The sequence below is a fragment of the Marmota monax genome, unplaced genomic scaffold (assembly GCF_021218885.2).
Source record: "Marmota monax isolate L192 unplaced genomic scaffold, Marmota_monax_Labrador192_F-V1.1 WCK01_AAM20220418_F8-fsc00125, whole genome shotgun sequence".
Classification (NCBI taxonomy): Eukaryota; Metazoa; Chordata; class Mammalia; order Rodentia; family Sciuridae; genus Marmota; species Marmota monax.
Genome location: NW_026695235.1, coordinates 14,028,962 through 14,049,626, shown reverse-complemented (window position 1 = coordinate 14,049,626; position 20,665 = coordinate 14,028,962). Strand labels below are relative to the sequence as shown.

The 20,665-nt window shown below is 54.6% G+C and overlaps 1 protein-coding gene across 8 annotated transcripts in view; it reads right to left on the bottom strand.

The window, feature by feature from the left end:
- The window catches only part of Dip2a (disco interacting protein 2 homolog A), a 93,176-nt gene that overhangs the window by 2,635 nt on the left and 69,876 nt on the right, over positions 1–20,665 (bottom strand). For 4 of the 8 annotated variants that reach the window (XM_046438832.2, XM_046438836.2, XM_046438837.2 and 1 more), the window contains 17 exons: positions 20,087–20,214; positions 18,333–18,447; positions 13,258–13,459; positions 12,334–12,443; positions 12,183–12,263; positions 10,590–10,713; positions 8,570–8,691; positions 8,334–8,445; positions 7,211–7,320; positions 6,606–6,736; positions 6,009–6,177; positions 5,485–5,655; positions 4,331–4,360; positions 3,485–3,546; positions 2,793–2,850; positions 959–1,033; positions 63–237 (listed from right to left, as the gene is read on the bottom strand). In XM_046438832.2, coding sequence (XP_046294788.1) covers positions 63–237; positions 959–1,033; positions 2,793–2,850; positions 3,485–3,546; positions 4,331–4,360; positions 5,485–5,655; positions 6,009–6,177; positions 6,606–6,736; positions 7,211–7,320; positions 8,334–8,445; positions 8,570–8,691; positions 10,590–10,713; positions 12,183–12,263; positions 12,334–12,443; positions 13,258–13,459; positions 18,333–18,447; positions 20,087–20,214 — 1,975 coding nt within the window. Of the gene's footprint in view, positions 1–62; positions 238–958; positions 1,034–1,858; positions 1,949–2,792; positions 2,851–3,484; positions 3,547–4,330; positions 4,361–5,484; positions 5,656–6,008; positions 6,178–6,605; positions 6,737–7,210; positions 7,321–8,333; positions 8,446–8,569; positions 8,692–10,589; positions 10,714–12,182; positions 12,264–12,333; positions 12,444–13,257; positions 13,460–18,332; positions 18,448–20,086; positions 20,215–20,665 lie in introns of those variants that run through there. The other 4 variants (XM_046438834.2, XM_046438835.2, XR_006850557.2 and 1 more) reach the window with 3 other exon arrangements.

Sequence of the window (20,665 nt, the reverse complement as noted above, 5' to 3'; positions counted from 1 at the left end):
GGCTGTCACGGACAGCCACCCTGCCCCCCAGCGCTGCAGCAGGCACTCACAGCGGCCCTCACCTCCACTGGCATCTGTGAGCTCTGTTCTCCGAAGGAAGCCGAGGTAGCCAGTCCTTGCCCAGACGGTCTGCGTGTCTCCAAAGCTCAGCCTGGCACTGAAGTGGTCAACATGAAGTGCCTCCTCCCCGTAGACCGTGTAGTACCCAGTGGCGTTGTGGGGGCTACTCACCCAGATCTGGTGGGGCCCAGAGGACAAGAACGTGGGCATGTCACAAACCAGAGAGCACAACTTCCATCCTGAGGCAGCCCCGGCCCATGACAGCCTCAAGGAAAGCTGAGCCAAGCGTCAGGGGCGTTCTCAGCATCTCACTCTGTGGACTGAGCACAGCTATAGGCACAGAAGGCAAGTGACACTTCCTTCCTCAAATAAAGGGTGCTTGTCTTGTGCTGGGGGTGGGCACAGAGCCCACACATCCTCAGGCCAAAATGCCCACCTCGCACTGCAACCCACAGCTCAGTCCCCAGAAGGACCAGGTGGCAGACACAGCTGCTCAGACCAGACTGAACGATGGAGCCTGAGCATACAGTACGCCACATCCAGCCACATCCACACAGGCACCCTTGGTGGCACTCACATGCGTGCTCACATGCTTCCAGGACAGACCCGGGGTCAGAGGAGAGCATGGGCTTCACCGGCAGCTGGCTCCCGGTGGCTCCTCCGGCCATCCAGGGCCCTCAGACCTGAGGCTCCCTTGCTGGGGCCACCCAGGGCAGCAGGTCTGGGAATACAGTGACGGGAGAAAGGGCCAAAGTGTTCCCGGGATTCCCAAAGACATGTGTGACCCCAGGGTCAAAATTCCTGAATCTGGGACAGAAAGGGGCAGAGGGCAGAGCTGGCGAGGCTGGAGGGCTCCGCCACTTCCCCGTGGTTCAGGGCAACCTTGGCTAACACTCACCTCGCCCAGGTGCGAGTCTCCAAGGGGCCCTTTGGTCTCAGTGTGTGCGATGACGACCTTCACCCCTGGGAGGATCTGGAAGGAGGACAGCTAGCTATTAAAAGTCCTCATCAAAGAAAACAGCAGGAGATTCCTGATGCAGGGGCATCAAAGAGAGTCCCTCAGAAGCCCCGCAGCAGGACTGCCCACCCGGGACAGGCTAGAAATCTAGAAGCCACTACAAACCTGACTTTGAATTTTAAAAGAAAGGAGACATTAAAAGAAAAAATGTGAGTTGTGGACCCAGCAGAACAACCCCAGGTCCCGAGCATGTCCTGTCACTTCCCGTCTGGGCGAGCGCTGGGGTCCACCAGGGCTTTCACTGAAGCCGAAAACCCTCAACCACCACTGGCCCTGCGCAACAGGGCCTCAAGAGCCTCATGCTTCCCCAGGGGTCTGTGCCTGACCCCTCCTCAGTGCAGGATCGGCAGGCTGGAGGCCATGTCCCAGCCTCCCGGCCAACCCAGGGCCCCTCCCTGGCTCAGGTCACCACCTGGTTGCACAGGCTTGGCTGCTAGCTCTGCACCCTCAGCTACAGATGAGGGAGGGCCAGGGCGATGGCATGTGGCCCTCAGGCAGGCGGAGGAGGGGACAGGGCCGTGGGAGGTGTGGTCCTACACTGGCGCCAGGCCCTCCCTACTCTGCCTGTCTTCCTGGATGCTTTCCCCCACTGTGGCCCACCTGAACCCCAGAACCACAGCTCTCCTTCCAGAACACAGCCCAGCAGGCCTGAGCTACTGTGCCAGCAAAGGGGAAGGAGAGAAAAGTCCGACCAAAGGGGGAGGCCATAGGGCAGGGTGGGGCTCCTGAGGGCACCCAGGGAACATGTGCCAGGGTGACATCAGGACTTTGCAAAACCACCTGGAGGAGCTCCAACCCAGGCAGGGCCGCAGTCCCCAGTCTCCTCTCAGGCCTCCACGGGCCAGATCCGTTCAGCTCTCAGCGGGGCTGCTGCTTAGAGAAAGTGGAAAGACGTGTGGAGGCAGCTCTGCCACCTGCACCTGCCACTGGCTCACACACGCCCACCCGCAGGCAGCCAACAGGGCCCATGTGTTGGCCATTTTGTGGCTGGCTCTGGCCCTCTCTGGGCAGCACCCTGCCTCCTAGAGGCAGCTGTGGCCGTAGCCATGGCAAGTAGAGTTGGGTAGCCTCTCTGAACCTTCTTGAGTTGTGAAGGTACAGAGAGGCAGCTCCCCAGGGGTTCCAGAGGCTCCCAGGTGTGTGGCCACTGCTGTGTGGGGCCCTGGAGACCCCTACATGCGCTGCATGCCCACACCACCAGCCTGACTCACTTTCTCACCCTGACCAGTGGCCCTTGCTGGCCATCCCTAGCTCTGAAGGCACCTGCGCTCCTGGGTCTGCACCGGCTGGCCTTTCCTGCAGGACGCAGCTGTCACCTGGGCATTTCAGGCCCAGAGCTCCTCCCTCAGCATCCTCGGGGACCTCAGCAGGTGGAGGCACATCCCCACTGGCCTGCAGCCCTGGAAGGGCCCCTTCCTTGCTGCCACTTGACCTCAGCCACCCGAGTCTAAGAGTGTGTGTGGGCGGGGCCCTTGCTCCATGGCCTGGTCAAGGGTAATCAGTCTCTGCATCTGCACCTGGATGCTCACTCTTGGATGTGAGCTCATGCTTCTGCGTGTGCGGAGAGGAGGAAGTGGCTTCTGCAGTGGCCCAGCCCACTCCCAGGGTCTGGCTACGTTCGCTGGGCAGCACACAGCCCCAGCACCTCCACTGGGTGGCATTTGAGACAGGTCTCAGACCTGCCCTGGGGCACAGGAGTCCCAGCTTCTACTACCTTTCCAGACTCCATCAAAGGCAGACTGTGCGGAGAACCCCGTTCCACCAAGCGTACCCTAAAAATTAACACAGAAAAAGATTCAGAATAAAACTTACTATGTGGGCAATAATCTCTGGAGACCTTTTCCCTGAGGGTGTCTGTCAACAACAGCCGGAATATCAGCCTCTTATAAACAACCCCAGGCAGGCCCCACCTGCCCTGCTTCCTGGGCTGTCTGCCATCTGGCCAGCCCCTGGCACCCAGGGAGCTGCACCCACTATTTACATAGCACAGGAGCGTGACCACCCTGAGGATCTGGCCCCAGCACACGCCTCCTGATGTGAGCGTCAGGCAGACGCTGAAGCAGCACCAGGACGATGGTGCTTCCATTAGCTGGCTGTCCTGCCTTCTAACGTTCCCCAAGAAAGCAACCATTGCCGCCTGGGCTGTGTGAGGGAGGATGAGGGCTGCTCCCTGCAGCTCTGAGGACGTGGGGCACAGGGGTGAAAGCCCACCTTCCCCACAGGGCACCCCAAGAGACCCACACACCTCCACTTCTCTCAGTGCAGATGGCCCTGGCTGAGCCATAGTCCACTGACACCCAGGGCCTGGAGGCCCTGAGCCAACCAGTGTCCACTGAAGTCTGGGACTTAGGGTGCTGTTAGTACAGATCCAGGCTGTGGCACCTTGCCAGCAGGTGTGGACATTACCTGTCGTGGCGCAGCGCCCGCATGTCCACGTAGACGGTCGTGGGGTCTGGGCCAGCTGTGCCCTGGAAGAGGAGGAGCACGGAGGAGCTGCCTTTGGGTTGCACTCTGCTCTGGGGGCCACCGACTTGGCGGTGTGGCAGCTCCTCCAGGGCCATGGGGAGTGCCCAGAAAGCAGCCTATTCCCTAGAGCGGGTCTGCCTTGGGGCTCAGGGTCCCAGGGCAGGGCTGCTGCTGCTCCCCATCCAACACCCATGAGGGTTGTGATATCAAGTGAAACATTCAGGAACACTGGAAACATTGAGCCACACAAGCTTCGCTTCAGTTCTAACTCTCTACTCCCAGTGGTCTCTTGCTGTGGTTGGGACGTTTCTGCTCAGTGGTGAGAGCAGGGCCTGCCCTCAACAATCCTGTTAGGGACCCAGCACAGCAGAGCTCGTTCAGATGAGATGGGAGACAACGCCTGTCCTGACTTCTTCTAAGTCTAGTGTTTGAGTCCTGATTCAAGGGCAGAATGTGCTGTTCCACTAGCTGGGAAGTCACTAACAAACGGACTCTGATCAGCACGTTCCTGAAGGTCCCAGGCGACATCAGCTGTGTCTGCCCTGAACCAACACCAAGCCCTGCTGAGATTCCAGGTCCCTGCAATGTGCCAAGGTTACACTTTGAAAATAGTTTTACTTTAGATTTTGTTACAAAGAAGGTTTTGTGATATGTCAAATAATACCCATTGTGAACAAAGTTAGACAGCAAACGAAACACATTTGCATCTGAAATTCACGAGAAGATCACAAGAACTGGGGGTGGGGTCAGGCACTAGAAAGGTTGAGGGCAAGGGTAAGGTCATACCTGCTCAGCCAGCTTTCCCAGCCTGTTGGGCTGACAGAGGCCAAGGGGCCAGCAGAGGGAGACAGGGAGGAGACAGCCACAGGAAACACAAACAGAAGGCCACCGGCCACGTGAGAAACACGGAAGAGAGCAAAACACGTCACTGCATCTTCAGAGCACAGGTGGTATCCCACTGAGAGCCCTGTGGCCACATGGGCACCCGCTCGCCAGCAGGCAAGCAGGTGCCTCCAGCACCCAGACAGGGAACAGGCTGCAGACACAGGGTGGGGTCTCAGCTCACAGGCACCAGCCAGAGTGCCAGCCACGTGAGGAACATCAAGGCGGGACCCCCAACACCTTCCACCGTTCAAGGTCTGAAGCTTGGAGAGGCCAACAGCCTTTCTTAGGCTGAGAGGACATCAGCAGAAACATGAGGTGCTGGCCTAACATGGGATCTGCGGTTGCACCCCACCTATACGTGAGGCCTCCTTGAGGACAGCACAGGTGCTGGAAACTCAGAAGGGCCCACAGTTCGGCCCTGGGAGCACCTGCTTCTTGCTCCCAGCTCCTCCTGTGCAGGATCTCTGATAAGCTATGTGGGTTTAAGATGTTTCCAGAAAGATAAGCGGGGGCTATGGCTCAGCAGTAGAGCACTTGCCTAGCATGTGCAAAGCCCTGGGTTCAATACTCAGCACCACATAAAAATAAATAAATAAAATAAAGGTATTGTGTCCAACTACAGTTAAAAAAAATAAATATTAAAAAAATATATTTTCAGAAAGAAAGTCAATGGAGATGCCAAATCCAGAAAGCAGAAGAGAAGCCCTACATTGGAAATTCGTTTCTGCAACTTACAGCTTCAAAACAGATTTGGGTTTACAAGAATAAGCACATTTACAATGTTCCCATTTAAACTTGCTAGATGTTGTAACATTGTGAGTCCAGCAATTCTTTTAACAAGTAGCCACACATTGCATCTGGTTAGAGATTCTTACAGGTGTACCAGTCAAATCAATGTGTTCTTTTCTAAATAACTCTTTCTTCATCAACAAGAACACTAAATCTTTTAAAATAAAGCCTCGGAGCTCTAAACAGCCATGGGAAAGTGAAGCAAAGGCTCGGAGGTGGAGAGTGGAGCAGGCAAGTGTACAGGGTGGTCTGCAGCTGGCCCTTACCTGAAGGCAGATGGCCACGTTGACCCTGCACCCAAAGGTGGTGCTCACAGCACGCGCAGGGAGGCCCAGGTCCTTGAACAGCTTGGAGAAGGACTGTGTCAAGGCAATCCGCGGCCGCTCCTCGGCCACCACCATGCACGTGCGCACACATGACAGGTTCACCCCTTTCATCTGCAGAGGAGCAGGGAGTTGGTGCACTCCACACAGGCAAGGATCCAGGCTCCACCCCTCCTAGAAGTTTCTGGGTGGGGCCCAGCATGGCCTGGTCCTCGGTCTGAGTGCACAAGGGAAGCTGACACACTTATCTGCCCCCCAGTGTCAGGCTGGGGCTTCTGACACAGAAGCGCAGAGGGCAGCATCCAGCCCACACCCCTCTCTCTCTCTCTCCTGCGGGTGAGCAGCTCGAGGAAGACCTTCCCTATAGGCACAGGGCTTGGGAGGTACAGGGGGCTGGCATGGGCCTTGGGAGGGGGCCACTGCCTGGCTCAGGGCACCGTGCCCAGAAGCCTCCGCCCAGGACTCACCCTGAGTGCGCCTGTCTGTGCGCCCAGGCCCTTGGTGCACATTTCCATCACGGAGTAGGAGCAGAAGGTGACACGGGCCTTGTACTGGCTGACGGCTGACAGCCACAGGGACACGTTGCTCTCCAGCTCCAGCGGAGGCACGAGTACTGACTGGTGTCCAGAGTAGACACTGCGGGAGGGGGTCAGCTGGGGAGAAGCCACTGCACCAGGTGCTGCCCCTTCCTCAGAAGCCCCGTGCTGCTCTCCCACCAGGGGACTTTGAGTGGAGGAGCCGCAGGGTGCAGGCTGGGGGTGCCATGCATGGGTCCTGGCCTCTACTTCAAACACTTGAGGAGAAGCTGGGCCCCATGAGGCCTCGTAACTCTAGAGACAGAGCACCCCTCTCTAGCATCTGAAGGAGTTGGGCAGATTATTCCAGCTTCTGATGGTGGATGGTGCTTGCCTTTAGTGAAAGATGCTTCTACTCTTTCAGTTTTAGACCCCGACTCCAACCACCTAATCCCAAGCAAGCCTTCACATGCATCTCCAGCCTCCGGGAGGCCAAATCCTAGAGCAGCACGGGAACGGCCAGAGCCCAGAGCAGTGGACCACACTCACCTGCACAGGCACCACAGGGCAAAGCCCAGGCCACAGTAGGGGTCCAGGCAGATGGCGATCTGCCGCGAGGGGTAGAGCTCACACTGCAGTTTTATGGAGCGGCACAGGGCACTTGTGGCTGCGTGCGACATCTGGAGGAGGAAAGAAATGGTCACTAGTGGTGAGAAGGAGGAGGGCCTGCAGCCGTGTCCACTGAGCCCCTGGCCAGGAGGGCATGCAGCTCCAGCTCCAGAACCTCACACTGACTTCCTCAAGACGGCTGGCTGCCATCCCCATGACACCTGACAGACCCCCAGGAAATGGCACAGGAGAGTCTTTGAGCAAAGATTCCAGGTTGAGCTCTTCACTCCTAATGAGGAAATGGACTCATCAAAGCCCCCATTCCTTGGGGTCAGTCACAAGCCAGAAAGCTGGACATCCAAGTAAGTTTGACCTGCAGGCTCTCTCACTGGGGGTTTGTTGGTGCTCCTTACAAATTTTAAGACATAACGCTTGTTGCTCTTCGGTCTGGATAAGAAGGACCTGCCTGAGCCACACGCCCACCCTTCCTGTCTTCTCGCGGGTTCCAGGGGCAGAACACACAGGAGTTCTCTCCAAAGACCCACCTTTACTCCTGCTAATATCCCTGTGGTGGACACGCTGAAGTCCAAGTAGGCCAGCACATCCGGGGAGGGTGGTCTGAACACACTAGCCACCTTCTTTTTTGGTATGTCATCTGTTAAACAGGGACACAGTGAGGTCAGCGTCCCTGCACGTGCTGTGCCGAGGTCTCAACAGGTGAGAGAGGAGACTGGTGTTTGTGAGGCCCAGAACACACACCCATCAGAAGCAGGCCGCGTCTGGAGGCCACGCTGACACAGATACTGCAGGTGTGTGATGAGGGGAAAGTGGGGCGAGGGGAGCAGGGGCCAGGTTATGAGGACAGCACAGGAAGCCACAGGGCTGAGGGCTTGCCCAGAACTGCAGCACCAGCAAGAGCAGGCATGCAGGCTCCAGGCTCTGCCTGCTGTACCCAGTTCTTACACCTATGAGGCAGCAGCCCCTCGACACAGGCTTGGCCAGGCAAGTGAGCCCTTGGGCTACAGGCTCTGGCCAGACCCCTTAACAGCTACCCTGAAAATGGTTCCTCCTGTCCCTCATGGTGCCAGGTGGCAGCCACAGACTACACAGTCCCTGGCTTCAGCTCTGGTGGCATCATGGAGTGCACGGGCTGCAGTGGGGAGGGAGGGCCCTCTCCTGGCTTGTACTCAGTGACTGCAGAGCTGTGGGGTGCTGCTGGGCTGGGTGTCTCACCTTAGGCTGAGACATGCTTCACCAAGCTGAACCACCTGCCCAGGCAGAGGGTCCAGCCCTTTCCCGGCCATGCATCTTTCCAGTGATGGGGACAGAAGGAGTCAGGGTACACAGTGGGAAATGTCCTCAAGGGGCTGGTGGAAGGCTCAGACAGTGCCAACCTGCTGTGCAGGCAGCAGGGGTAGCCAGGGCAGCAGGGTACAGACCCCAGCACATGAGCCTGGGAAGGGGAGGTCACACCTGGGACGGGGTCCTGCGGTCTCACAGGCTGCACACTCCACAGGAGGTCACATGCCCCGCACAGGCCACTCCCATTTCAGCTGGTCATTCACCCTACCACTTAATTTTGGATGGCAAGAGTGTGATCCCTATGAAAAGGAGAAGAAACCCTACAAAGAGGAGTCTGTCCACGAGCCATCTGCTGAAGACGCGTACCAGTGTCCAGGATGGTTGGCCAGGTCTTGATGTCCACAGCAGCAGCTGCCTCCTTGGACTTGAGCAGCCGTGTGATGGCCTGTGTGGTGAGCACGCACGCAGACTTGCTGACCTGCACCAGGAGGGAGGAGGCTGTGAACTGGTGAGCTCGGCCTGTGGCATCCCGCCCAGCCCTGCCCACAGTAGGAGGCTGTGAGCTGGAGAGCCTAGCCTGTGGTATCCCTCCCAGCACGCACCTCCACGATCATTTTGACGGTGGGCAGCGTGGTGCCGAGGTTCTGGGGGTGTGGGGGCCGCACAGTAACAGGCACACAGCCACAGTACAGGCAGCCATAGAAGGCGGCGATGAGGTCCACCCCTGAGAAGACGAGCAGATATCAGGAGGGCCCAGAGCACGGTATCCATAGCCAGGCCCTGCAAAAATTTTCTCGCCGTCTGGCCACAGCATTTACAGAGGCCAGCACTGATGGAAGGGCACAGAGGCAGCCCATGGAGGTCAGGTCAGCCCCCTCTCCCTGAGGGCCGGGCAGTGAGAGGGGCCACACTACAGGGTGCACTGGGGGTGCACAGGAGCCTAGGTAGTGCCCTAGGAGGGACCCAGAAGCAGGAAGGACTGAGGCCTGCACACACTGACCCTCAGAGGAGGCTGAGACACAACAGTGTAACAGGGTTTCCACAGGACCAAACCAGGAGGGGCAGCACCCGAATGTCAAGACTCCTGGGCCCTGGGCTGCCTGCTTCTTACCCAAACTAGGCCAGAGGTTCCAACCACCACTCTCTCGACTTCTCTAAAGGTTTAAAATTCCCTATAATTAAGGCTTGTGGGAACCTGTGCCATGCTTAACGCCTATCTTCCAGAGTTAGTCTGACAGAACTCATTCCCTGCCCTGGTCCCCCTGAGCCCAGAGCACCAAGTCCTGCCAGCCTGGAATCAGAGACAACCCCACAGCACCCTCAGGCTACAGACACTCGTTCTTAGAGTCAAATGAATATGCAACATCCACATGCAATCTTGGACATGAGACGGACAATGACCTAGGCTATCCAGCCAGGGAGGGTGTTACCAGTTGACAGTTGCCAGGGCCCTTAGTGACTCAAGTGGACCACGGGCAGCAGCTCAGCACAAGGCAGCAGAATAAAGGAGAGCACCCCGCATGGAGGCCTCACAAGAGAAGTACTTGGCCAGAGGTCCTCTTCCTGCAGCCCAGGAACTTGGGCTGCCTGCCAAGCATCTGCACCCCCAAACACAAGGCAGGAACTCTGTCCCTACACCCCACTCCTGCATTCCTGAATGGCACTGAGCCATTGAGAACAGGGTGCAAAATGTGGACCTGTCTCGCCAGCCCAGAGACAGACAGTACACCAGCTCGCCACCTCCAGGCAGAGGGGACACACAGCACACCAGCTCTTCCCGAGACCACACTCTCCCCCAGGCAGGCTTTCAAGGCAAATTAAAAACCAGGAGCTTTCTTTTTTTTTTTTTTTTTTCATTAAAACATGGGGCTGAGATGCAGCAGAGTAGCCAGAGTGCTGTCCTAGCTTACACGGCCCTTGTCTCCAATGTCGGCTCAAAAAAAGGCCCAAACAGGCAACATGAAGAACAGCAGACACACCCACAGCAGGGACAACTGCAGGCCTCAGTCATCATCCTCACCCCAACTACTAACACCCCACAGGCCATGTTCAACATCCAGATGAAGAAAGCAACACAGTATGCTGTGGGCTGGGCAGGGGCGAGTGGGCAGGGATGAGGGCAGGAACGAGGGCAGTGACCACACAGGACACCAGGAATCAGGGGCTCAGTGCCATGGGTTGGGCAGGGGTGAGGTGGGCAGGGACACAGGCAGTGTCCACACTGTACAGTAGATAAAGCCAATGAGCAACCATAGGACATTCCCATCCTGAACAACCAGGGGTCTTGGGGAGGAAAGAGACCTCAGCAGATGGGTGGAACCCTGCAGCCCTAGCCTGCGCTAGAGGAAGGTTATCTCAGGGGACTCTATCATAGGCCTCTCTAGATCTCTGTTTTTGTTCTAAACAATCAGAATCTGGGCTCTGAGAGTTGGTACAGTCTCGTTCTGGACTGAGAGGCACAAGTGAGCTGAGCACCTGCCACCCTGCCAGCGTGGGGCCACCAGGTCAGAGGTCCCATCCAACCACAAGAGGCTCTTGGAGGGGTCTGAGCCTGGGACGGCCATGTGTGGGGCAGAGGGGCTTTAGGCAGGCTGGGAGGGATGGTCCGAAGTGTGCACCTACCTGGGGGGTAGACCAAAGCCACGTGGTCCCCAGCGTCCAGCCTGCCCTTCTCCAGCAGAGCAGCAGCCACCCTCTCGGCCCTCTTGTGCAACTGGACACAGGTGGCAGTACTGGTGACCGTGCCCTAGGAAGGCAACCATCACTATGCTGGTGTGCAAACACACAGGCACCACCCAGGACACCAGATGTGCCCATTGTCTACAGTGTGGGGCCAGGCACCTCGAGTGGCCCTGTGAGAGTGAAGCCCCCTGGGCAGGATCCAAGCACTGACAGGGCTAGGGGGCTCACATGCTCTGAGACCTCAAAGCCTAGGTCCACTAGGGCCACAGCCTCTACCTGCACCACCAGAGGAGGTTCCTGGGTCCCGGGGCAGCATGTCCCTGGGGACCTGATGCTTTACGGAGAAACAGGCCAAAAAGAACATGGATGCTTAATCAACACCTGTACTCACCCCCCCCCCCCCATGGCTTCCTCATCCCTTGAGAGCACCCACCCAAGACCTCGGTCAGCAGCCCAGGGTGCACTCTTCACACACATGCCCCCAGCCACACATCACACTCGCCCAGGCACCGGCTCCCTGCTCCACACTGCTGTTATGTGCCCAGCCCCCAAAGTCACCCTTCTACAGTCCAGAGCAGCCACTGTGACCACGAGTGCACCCAGCTGCTCCACCCTATCAGGGCACCCCAGTGCACCCTTGGGATGAAGGCCAGAACCCCAGGCCAGTCCCCACTCCCTGGCCTCCCAATCTCAGCCCCCTTGCCGCCAGCCCCGGGCCTGCCTGCAGCCTGCCCAGCACTCCCCCTCTCTGATCTCTGGGTTCTCACCACACATGGCTGAACCCTGCCAACACTTGACCACGCTCTCTGCAGACTTTAGAACTCAGAGGTAAAACGACCAGGAAAGAGCTTCTCCCCTGCAGGACGCGTGTCGAGCAGGGAGAGTCACTCAAAGTGTCCTGCCCACACATTACATGGGACCAACACGTCTGTGAGTGAGCAGGTGCCCCAGTGTCCTCTGAGACTGCGGCAACCGCCCCTCCTACGCAAAGCTTGAGACTTCACACAGGCCGAGCAGGCGGCAGGGAGCAGGAGTCTTGTGTTTCTGCATCTTGTATTCCTGTCACGCCTGGACGTGGCATTATAGCTCTCCCGCCCACCCAGACACCACCTGTACACTAACAGGTGACCAGATACTCAGAGGAGCATGTTCAATCACAGGAGGACTGGGCAGTGTGAACAGACACAGGAAACCTAAGTGCCTGGGATTGAAAATACAGACATTTCCTTTTAGTTCACAAACTTATGGGTATTTACATGTATTTTGTTCTTGATTTTAAAAGTGAAGTTGATGGGCTGGGGATGCAGCTCAGTTGGCAGAGCTGGCCTCACGTGCACAAGGCCCTGGGTCTAGTCCCCAGCACCACACACACACACACACACACACACACACACACACAAAAGTTAATGAGAATGTTCTTGTTTAATACAAGATACTACTGTGTGAACTGCATGGAAACGAGGTTTCATAAGCAAAGGAGCAGGGAGCAAAGCCTTGGGCCAACTATGTTCCAGATGCGGTGGCCTGCCTCACCTTGGCGTTCAGCAGCACAAACAGCGGGTGGTCAGGAGTGGTGTGCGCTCGCCACTGCAGCACGTCAGCCAGGAACAGGAACTGCACAGAGGGCCCGGCTCAGCGCCTGCCAGACCTCCTGGCCTCGGGTCCCCTCCAAAGCCACCGTTACCTTGCGCGCCTGGTCGCTGTCCTCCAGGTGGGCCAGCTCCCTCCCTGAGGCCTGTGCGATTCTCTTGCCAGCCACCAGGTTCCCCACAATCATGGATGCAGGTCCAACCTCTAGAAGTGGTTCCCAGGGAGAAGCTGGGGCTGGGAATCAGGCTCACCCTGAGCCTAAATTCCCTCACACTTGTTATTGTGAAACACACCTGAATTCGACTTTAGTCTTCTCTAAAACACAAGTGTTTGTAAAACCAGCTAAGGGTTTACGCTGATTGACAGAATCACTCATAAATATAAACTAAAGCACAATGAGAAACTGAGAATATGACATCTCTGACCTCAGCCAAATTCTTAACATGTTTTATCATTTTACTGCATTTCTGTGTCAATCTGAACACTAAGTCTTCCTGGTGACATGTATTCATGTAGTTGGCTTGCACTCAAAGTCTACATGACCAAGGCAATGACAAATCGCATGAACAGCTAAGCCAGCCATAAGGTCAGGGATGGGCAACTGGCCATTGAGAAACCCCTAAGGTCCTATGAAGCCGGCCACTCTAACAGGTACAGGGCTGTGGAAGGCAGCCTGGGGGCAGGTAGCTGGAGGCAGGTAGCAGGTAGCAGGGCATGATGGTGGCCAAGAGGCTCCTCAGATCCCAAGGCCCAGGCCTGTTTCTGGGCCTCACCTCTGTCCCTAGGGAGCCACCTCCTAGCCATCCAAAGCTCAGGTGTGGGCCTTGGATTTGCCATTATCCTCACAGGTGAAATGGCCACAGTTCCTCAACTTTGGCCCAGTGCCAGCAGGCAGGGTGCTAAGCAACTGGCAAATGCTGGCTCTGGCCCTTGGGCCCAGCCCCAGGGAGTGGCAGCTACCACTGCAGGGTCTTCAGGGCTGGCCCCCAGTCACAATGGGGCTGCTGGGCAGACTGACCTGGCTGCTTCTGACGAGGTCTGGGAAGGTTGGTCACGCAGGTGTGAGGGCACATCAGCACATTGCAGGGGTGCAGGGTTCCTCCCAAGAAGCGCTGTCTGGTTTCAGAGATGTGGATCCCCCCGAGGGGAGCCTTGGGCAGGGTGTTAGCAGGGACCAGCGCCAGACAGTATACGCCCACCTGGTGGATGCTGTCGATGGCCTGGAAGGGAAGGGCCCACTGAGCATGGGCTCCAGCCATGTGGAGAAGCCCAGGGGACACCACACTGGACAGGAAACCAAGGCCCAGGGCTGCAGCACCAGGACTCCTCATGGAACGCTCAGAGCCCCTGGCTACTCAGAAAAGGGGGGAGCAGCTGATAGCCTAGAAGCACCTCAAACCAGGACAGACAATCAGACCCGTCCCTCAGACCCTCCTGAGGGCTTTTAGGCACCTGGAAAGGTCACACCAGAGGTGGGCAGGTCAAGGTCAATGGATGGAGCAGGTACCTGAATTCTGGGCAGTTTTTAAAGCATAAGGCTGAGTGTGGTGAAAACCGAACATAGAGCTCCTCAGCCCAGCAGAAATGGCTGGTGTGGTCACACCCAGAGACAGATCGGATCCAGAGACACTCGGATCACACAGCCGAGGGTGGACACATACTCCAGGTATCTGGTGGAATCCAAAGCTGGAAGGCCCAGTAAGAAACCTCTCTGTCTTGCTGGGCATGGCACTGTACATCTGTAATCCCAGCAGCTGGGGAGGATGAGGCAGGAGGCTCTCAAGTTCAAAGCCAGCCTCAGCAACATAGCAAGGCCCTAAGCAGTTTAGCGAGACCCTTTCTCTAACTAAAATATAAAAAAAGGGCTGGGGATGTGGCGCAGTGTTGAAGCACCCCTAGGTTTAATCCCTGTACCAACAAAAAGAAATCTCTCCATTTTGAGTATCTCAGCAAGGAGTAGCTGTAGATGCTTCAATATTAGATTTTTTTAAGCTGTCACTGACGTTACGGTTGGGATCTGGAACGTCCCTCAAGAGCTCATGTGCTGGGCGATGCCCCAGTGTTCCCAGGGGAAACACTAGCCATGAGGGCTGGGACCACACCAGCGGCTCATCCACTTGACGCATTAAAGACTTGGATTCACTGGGAGGTGGGGAAAACCACACGCAGGTGGTCTGGCTGCAGGAGCATGGTCTTGGGGACAGCACCTGGCTGCAGCCCTGTCTCCGGCCTGGCCCCCTTCCTGGCTGCCATGAGCCAACAGCTCTCCTCTGCCACACCCTTCTGCCATGCTGTGTCTGATTGGGGCCAGCTGACCATGGACCAAACCTCTGAAACTCTGAGCCAAAATAAACCTTCCCTCCTCTAAGTTGTCAGGTCTTCCGTCACAGGGACAGAAAGCGGACAAACTGGCAATACCGTCTGCACTGCGGCTGCAGCTTCCCTGCCTATTTGACACCTCGACCAGCTCCGTGTGCTCCTCTGGATGCTGTGAGGTGTCAATGGAATCCCGGCTCTATTCTTCTGCCTTCTCTCTATAACCTTTTCTCCTTGCTGCTGCTTTTCTCTCCCTCCCCTTCTGCTTCCCTTTTTCTGCTGCTGGTTCTTTCTGTCCATAGTTCAATATTAATTTTACTTTCTCTACTGATTTTTCCAGCCTATTGTAGGGCATTACTGCCCCGTCGCCCTTTGGACTAGGGGAGCTGCAGGGCACATCTCTGATTAGTGTTTGTGGCCCCCCAGCATGCTATCATTCCCAGGTGGCCACCTCCTGCAGCTGGCCACCCCCTCCTGGCAGGCAGGGTGCGTCCCAGTACTGTGAACTGAGTAGGGGTGCATGGACACAGAAACAACCCAGGCAGGACACGGCACAGAGCACAGCTCACTACAAAGGCCCTCACTTTAAAGTGGAGGAGAAACCCAACCCAGCAGATGTGCACAGCTCCACACAGAAACACAGGAGGCCTGAGAAAACAAGGCACTGGATGCCTCCAGGAACAACCCTGGATGCCAAAGAAGAAATGCTGCAAAGTCAACTGCTGAAGCAACGAACGAAAATACCTAAGGAATGCACAAAGGGAAACAAAATAGGTACGAAAGAGCATTTCAATAGAGAGACTATGAAAAGGAGCCAAACTCGAACCCTGGAAATGAATGCTCAAATAATCAAATAAAAACCCAGTTAAGGACTGGGTCTGTAGCTCATGGCAGAGCATTGACTATCACGTATGAGGCACTGGGTTTGATCCCCAGCACCATATAAACAAATAAAATAAAGGCATTCTGTCCATGGAGAACTACAAAAGAAAAATGAAAGAAAAAAAAAAAAAACAGTTAAAAGTCTCACCAATAAACTAGATCAAGCAAAAGATGGAATTTCAGGTGTAGAAAACAACTTGATCACAGAGACAGCAAAAAAGAAAAATTAGAAACTCTGTAGAATGTACAAGAACTCTAGCCAGGCACGGTGGCACACGCCTGTGATCCCAGCAACTCGGGAGGCTGAGGCAGAAGGATCACAAGTCAAAGCCAGCCTCAGCAACTTAGCAAGGCTCTAAGTAACTTAGTGAGACCATCTCTAAATAAAAAGGCCTGGGGATGTGGCTCAGTGATTGAGCATCCCCCTCATTCCCCAAATGTACAAGAACTCTAGAGCAACACGAAGAGACCTAACTTAAGACTCAGGAAACTTTCTGAGCCTTGAGAACCAGACAGACATTCTCCACATGGCCATCATTCAAATGTATATTACTCAAGCTCCATGTGTTTTACAGTTTGTATCATTTTTCTTGTTGCTAATTTCTAATTCATTTCTTTATGGTCCAATAAGATAGAAGCAATTATTTCAGGGGTTGTTTTTATTTTATCTTTTTCCTTGCATTTGCTAAGACTTGCTTTGTGGTCTAATATATAATCTATTTTGGAGTAAGTTCTCTCAGCAACTAAAAGGAAGTGTTCACTTTTTGTTGGATGAAATAGTCTGTAGGTGTCTGTCAAGTCCATTTGATGACAAGTACTGATCCTGCAGTGCGTTGATTTCCATCAGAAAGGCCTCTCCATTAGTGAGGATGGCACATTGGTGTCAGCCATTGGTGTTGTATTGGGTTCTATCTGTCCCCTTATGTTGAGTAGCATCACTTCATGAAACTGGGTCGCTGAACACACAAGACGCAGCTGTATCTTCTTGGACTGCTCCTTTGTCGCCAGTAGTACCCTCTCTCTCCTCCCACTGGCTTTGAGATTCCATTCACAGGGGATATTGTTTTCCCTTCTTTCACTTCCAGTCTGCGGACGTCTTACCCATAGGTGGGCTTCTTGTAGACAACACAGAGCAGAGACAGGTTTTTTTGTTTGTTTGTTTTTAAATATTTTTAGTTGTAGATGGACATGATAACTTTATTTTATTTATTTTTGTATGTGGTGCTGAGGATTGAACCCAGTGCCTCACGTGTGCTAGGCTAGAGCTCTACCACTGAGCCACCACCCCAGCCCTAGAGATAGGTTTTTAAATCCAGTCTCCCACTGTATGTCTTTTTTAGTGTATTTTTCCATATTTTATGGGCACATTATAGTTGTACCTAATGGTGTGACTTGTTATATGTTAGTACACGCACACAATATCAACAACTTGATCTGGCCAATATCAGTGACCAGTGTGCGACCTGTAACTGGAGGGTTAAAGATCATATACGTCAGTGTTTTTCTAGAGACTGTGTATTACTTCTTGTCATTTTGTTCCCTTTCTGAAATTTAATTTGCTCTTCATTTCACTTGCTTCTCTACTCTTACAAGATTTATTTTTCCCCATGCCCTTCCGGTTATTTTTATCCTCCTCGTCTCTTTTTAGAATCCTTTCCGGCACCTTCTGCAGTGCTGCTTGGTGGTAACAGTCTGTGATTCTTCCTTGGTTCTGAAGGACATCGTTGCTGTGTAGAGCAGTCTAGATTGGCAGTCATTTTTTTCAGAGATATGCCATGCATGCCCCTCTGGGCTCTCGGGTTTCTGATGAGAAAGATGCTATTATTTTGATTGGTTCGACTTTCTCTCTTACAGTTTTAAATTTTTTTCTTTGATATGCGTTTTTGGCATTTTAACTATAATGTACAGTAGAAAGGTTCTTTTCTGGTCTTATCTATTTGGGGTTAGGGTTAGGACAAAAATCATGTAATCATCTTAACAGATGCAGAAAGAGCCTTTGACAAAATTCAACATCCTTCATGAGAAAAACCCTAAAGAAACCAAGGATAGAAAGAACGTACCTCAACATAATAAAGGCTATATGTAACAACCCCACAGCCAACATTACACCGAATGAGGAAAAACTGAAAGCATTTCCTTTAAATCAGGAATGAAATAAGGATGTCTGCTCTCATCATTCCTATTCATTACAGTAGTTAAAATTTTAGCCAGAGCAATTAGGGAAAAGAAAGAAAGGAAAGGGATAAATAAGAAAGGAGGAAGTTAAATCATCCCTATTTGCAGATATTATCATATGTCCAGAAGACCCTGAAGACTCCATCAAAGGATTATAGAGCTAATAAACAAATTCATCAAAGTAGCAGGATACAAAACCAACATACAAAAAAAATCAACTTTCCTGTATACCAATAATAAACTCATGAGAAACAAATCAGGAAAATAATTCCATTCACAATAGCCTCAAAAAAACTAAACAAAAACCTAGGAATAAATCTAACCAAGTAGGTGAAAGATCTCTACAAGGAAAAAGAAACAGAAGAAGAGAACATAAGATGAAAGATCTCCCATGGTCACAAACAGGCCTAATAAATATCATTAAAATGGCCATATTGCCAAAAGAAACCTACAGATTTGATGCAATTCCCACCAAAATGTTAATGTTGTATAACATTCTTCACAGAACTAGAAAGAAAATCCTAAAATTCATACGGAAACAAAGACCCAGCCTCCAGGGAGGGGAACGTGGGCCGTCACACAGGTGTCTACGCCTGCTACCCGTGGAATACTGTACTGCAAAGACGTCAAAGTGGGAAATGACACTGCAGTGTGGGGTCCTGCGACCTCCGTGGCATGCACACACCCCAGTGCCTCGGGGTCCCCTTCCCAAGGACCCACCTGCAGCACGCGGCTCATCCACTGGAAGCTGTCCTCCTCAGAGGCGTCAGGCCGCTGCTCAGCCACCAGGACAATCCGGTCATCATGCAGCACGGTCACAGAGAACACAGCAATCCTGAGGGAGGACCAGGCAAGAGTGACCACACAGCAGAGGACACAAGTGCTTTGCCCTCACCATAGTCAGCCTGGTGAACAAACTCTACAGCAAATGCACAGTGACCCAGCCTAGCCTCCTTGGGGCAGGGGAGAGGCCCAGCATATGACAGGAGAGCCCTCGGCACGCAGCATCAGCACGGCCCCTGTTCCAGCACTGAGGCGGTGCCTCACTGGCTCGTGCAGGTCCTGGTCAGAAGCTCGTGCAGTCCTCAACCCCAGGCGCTGCGCTCTGCACCGGCTCACCTGTCAGCTCGCTTTGACGGACAAGCGTGGGCCTGCCCTACGTCTGGCCTCGGCGCTCTCACCATCTCCTCCCCTGCTGCCCTTTCCTCCTACCTTTTCCCCGGGCAGTGAGAAGCGGGTCTCCCACCAGACCCTCCTGCTTGAGGCAGCAGTCCCTTCTGAGCTTTGTCGGCACACGTTCTCGTTCTGTCCTTTAGCAGCACACACACTCTGCACAGATCCCATGCACACCACCACATCCTGCATACATCCAGCAACACACACATGCGCCACACACACAACCCACACACCTGACACCCCCCGCGGTGCTTCTATCTGAGACCTGGCCCAGTATGTCCCTCACTGGCCTCTCCGTAGCACATCCTAATGCACTTCTCTTAGTGCCTTGTCTAACAGCGTTCTCGATACGCCTTGTTTTGTGGTAAAATCGCTGAGGCTCCCGGGCTGGGGAGACATACTTCGCTGAAACCCATGCAGGTCCCTGTGCTGCCTGAGGTGTCTGCCTGGCTTCCTGGCACAGCAGCCCCTGTGCCGGCGCATCCAGGGCGCACCTCCTGCCTGCCCTGCCTGTCCTGCCCTCCAGCACCCCTTCCCACAGCCACCACCCGAGGCCCTCCTCTCCTCACCCCTGCAGCCTTTGAGCTTTCTCTCTGCACTCTGAGCAGCTTCTTACCTGGCTTGCCAGGTGTCCCTCCCTGCCCAGCTGTCCTCATCCATCTACTGTGTCTTTTTCCAAGAGCACACACAGGCCATTGGCTATGGCTTCGCTTTAGGACCCTGTACTCCTCAGCCCCCCTGGGGGCCAACAGCCTACCTGTCTGCAGATGCAATCACCCCTGCCCCTGCCGACCACCTGGCTGGCATCACTATGTCAATTCAGGTAGCCACTGCACATGAGGCGGCAGCCTCCCCAGCTCACCCGAGAAGCAGGGTGAGGCTACCCTGATGCCATCCTCCCACACACCTGCACCCACAGGGTCCCTGCGAGGGGCAGGCTGTTGGCAAGGCACTTGCACCCAGGCTGGGGCTGCCCTTCCCTACAGACATGGGCCCACACAGCCTGCCTGAGGGCCTTTCTGAGTGGGGGGCTTCTCTAGACCCGATCTAGGGTCTGATACGCCTACCTGGGCCTGGCTCTCTTAAGGAAGTGAACAAACTCCTTGGGTAGTGCAGACATTAACTCTGGTATCGCTGTTGCAAACACTTCTCTTTTCCTTTGTGATGTTTTTCTGATATACAGAAATTCTTAGGTTTTGCAAACCTAGATTTACTGGCTTTCTTTCCACTGCACCGACTTCCCAAACGTTAACTGGAGGGGAACTGAAACCCACAGCGCAGGGTCTGCAGCGCATCACCTGCCTCTGTAGACAAACTTCATGGGCTCCACGGCCAGAGCGGTGGCCACGACGTCGTCTGCATTGTGTCGGCGGACTCCCACGACCATCAGCCCGTCGAGCTTGCCCACGACGAAAACCAGGTTGTCCTAGGGAGGGGTGTGGTCAGCCCCACCTAAACCCAGTGCCTCTCAACATAGGGTGCAGAGCGCTGCAGCACCCTCAGGCACTAAGGCGAGCAACAGGTGAGGGCTGTAGGTGAGGGCTACGGGTGAAGGAAGCTACTGGGAGGTGTGGCGGCCTGGGGGTAAGCCAGACTCCGAGGGCTTCAGGTCGTGGGTAAAACCCCGCAAAGGACACTGGAAGCCACTGGCTGAAGGCAGGGTTCCTGAGCGTGGCACCTGATACCCTGGGCTGACCATCCTGTCACAGGCACTGTGCCCCATAAGGCGCATGCCGAGCAGCACGCTGGCCTCTAGAGACCCATGAGCTGACAGTGGCACTCCCCTCCCCAAGCAACGACACCTTAATGTCTCCTGGGAGCAGGGAGTGAGTCCACCCTGCTGAGAATTGTGGGGTCAGACGTTACAAAGCAAATCT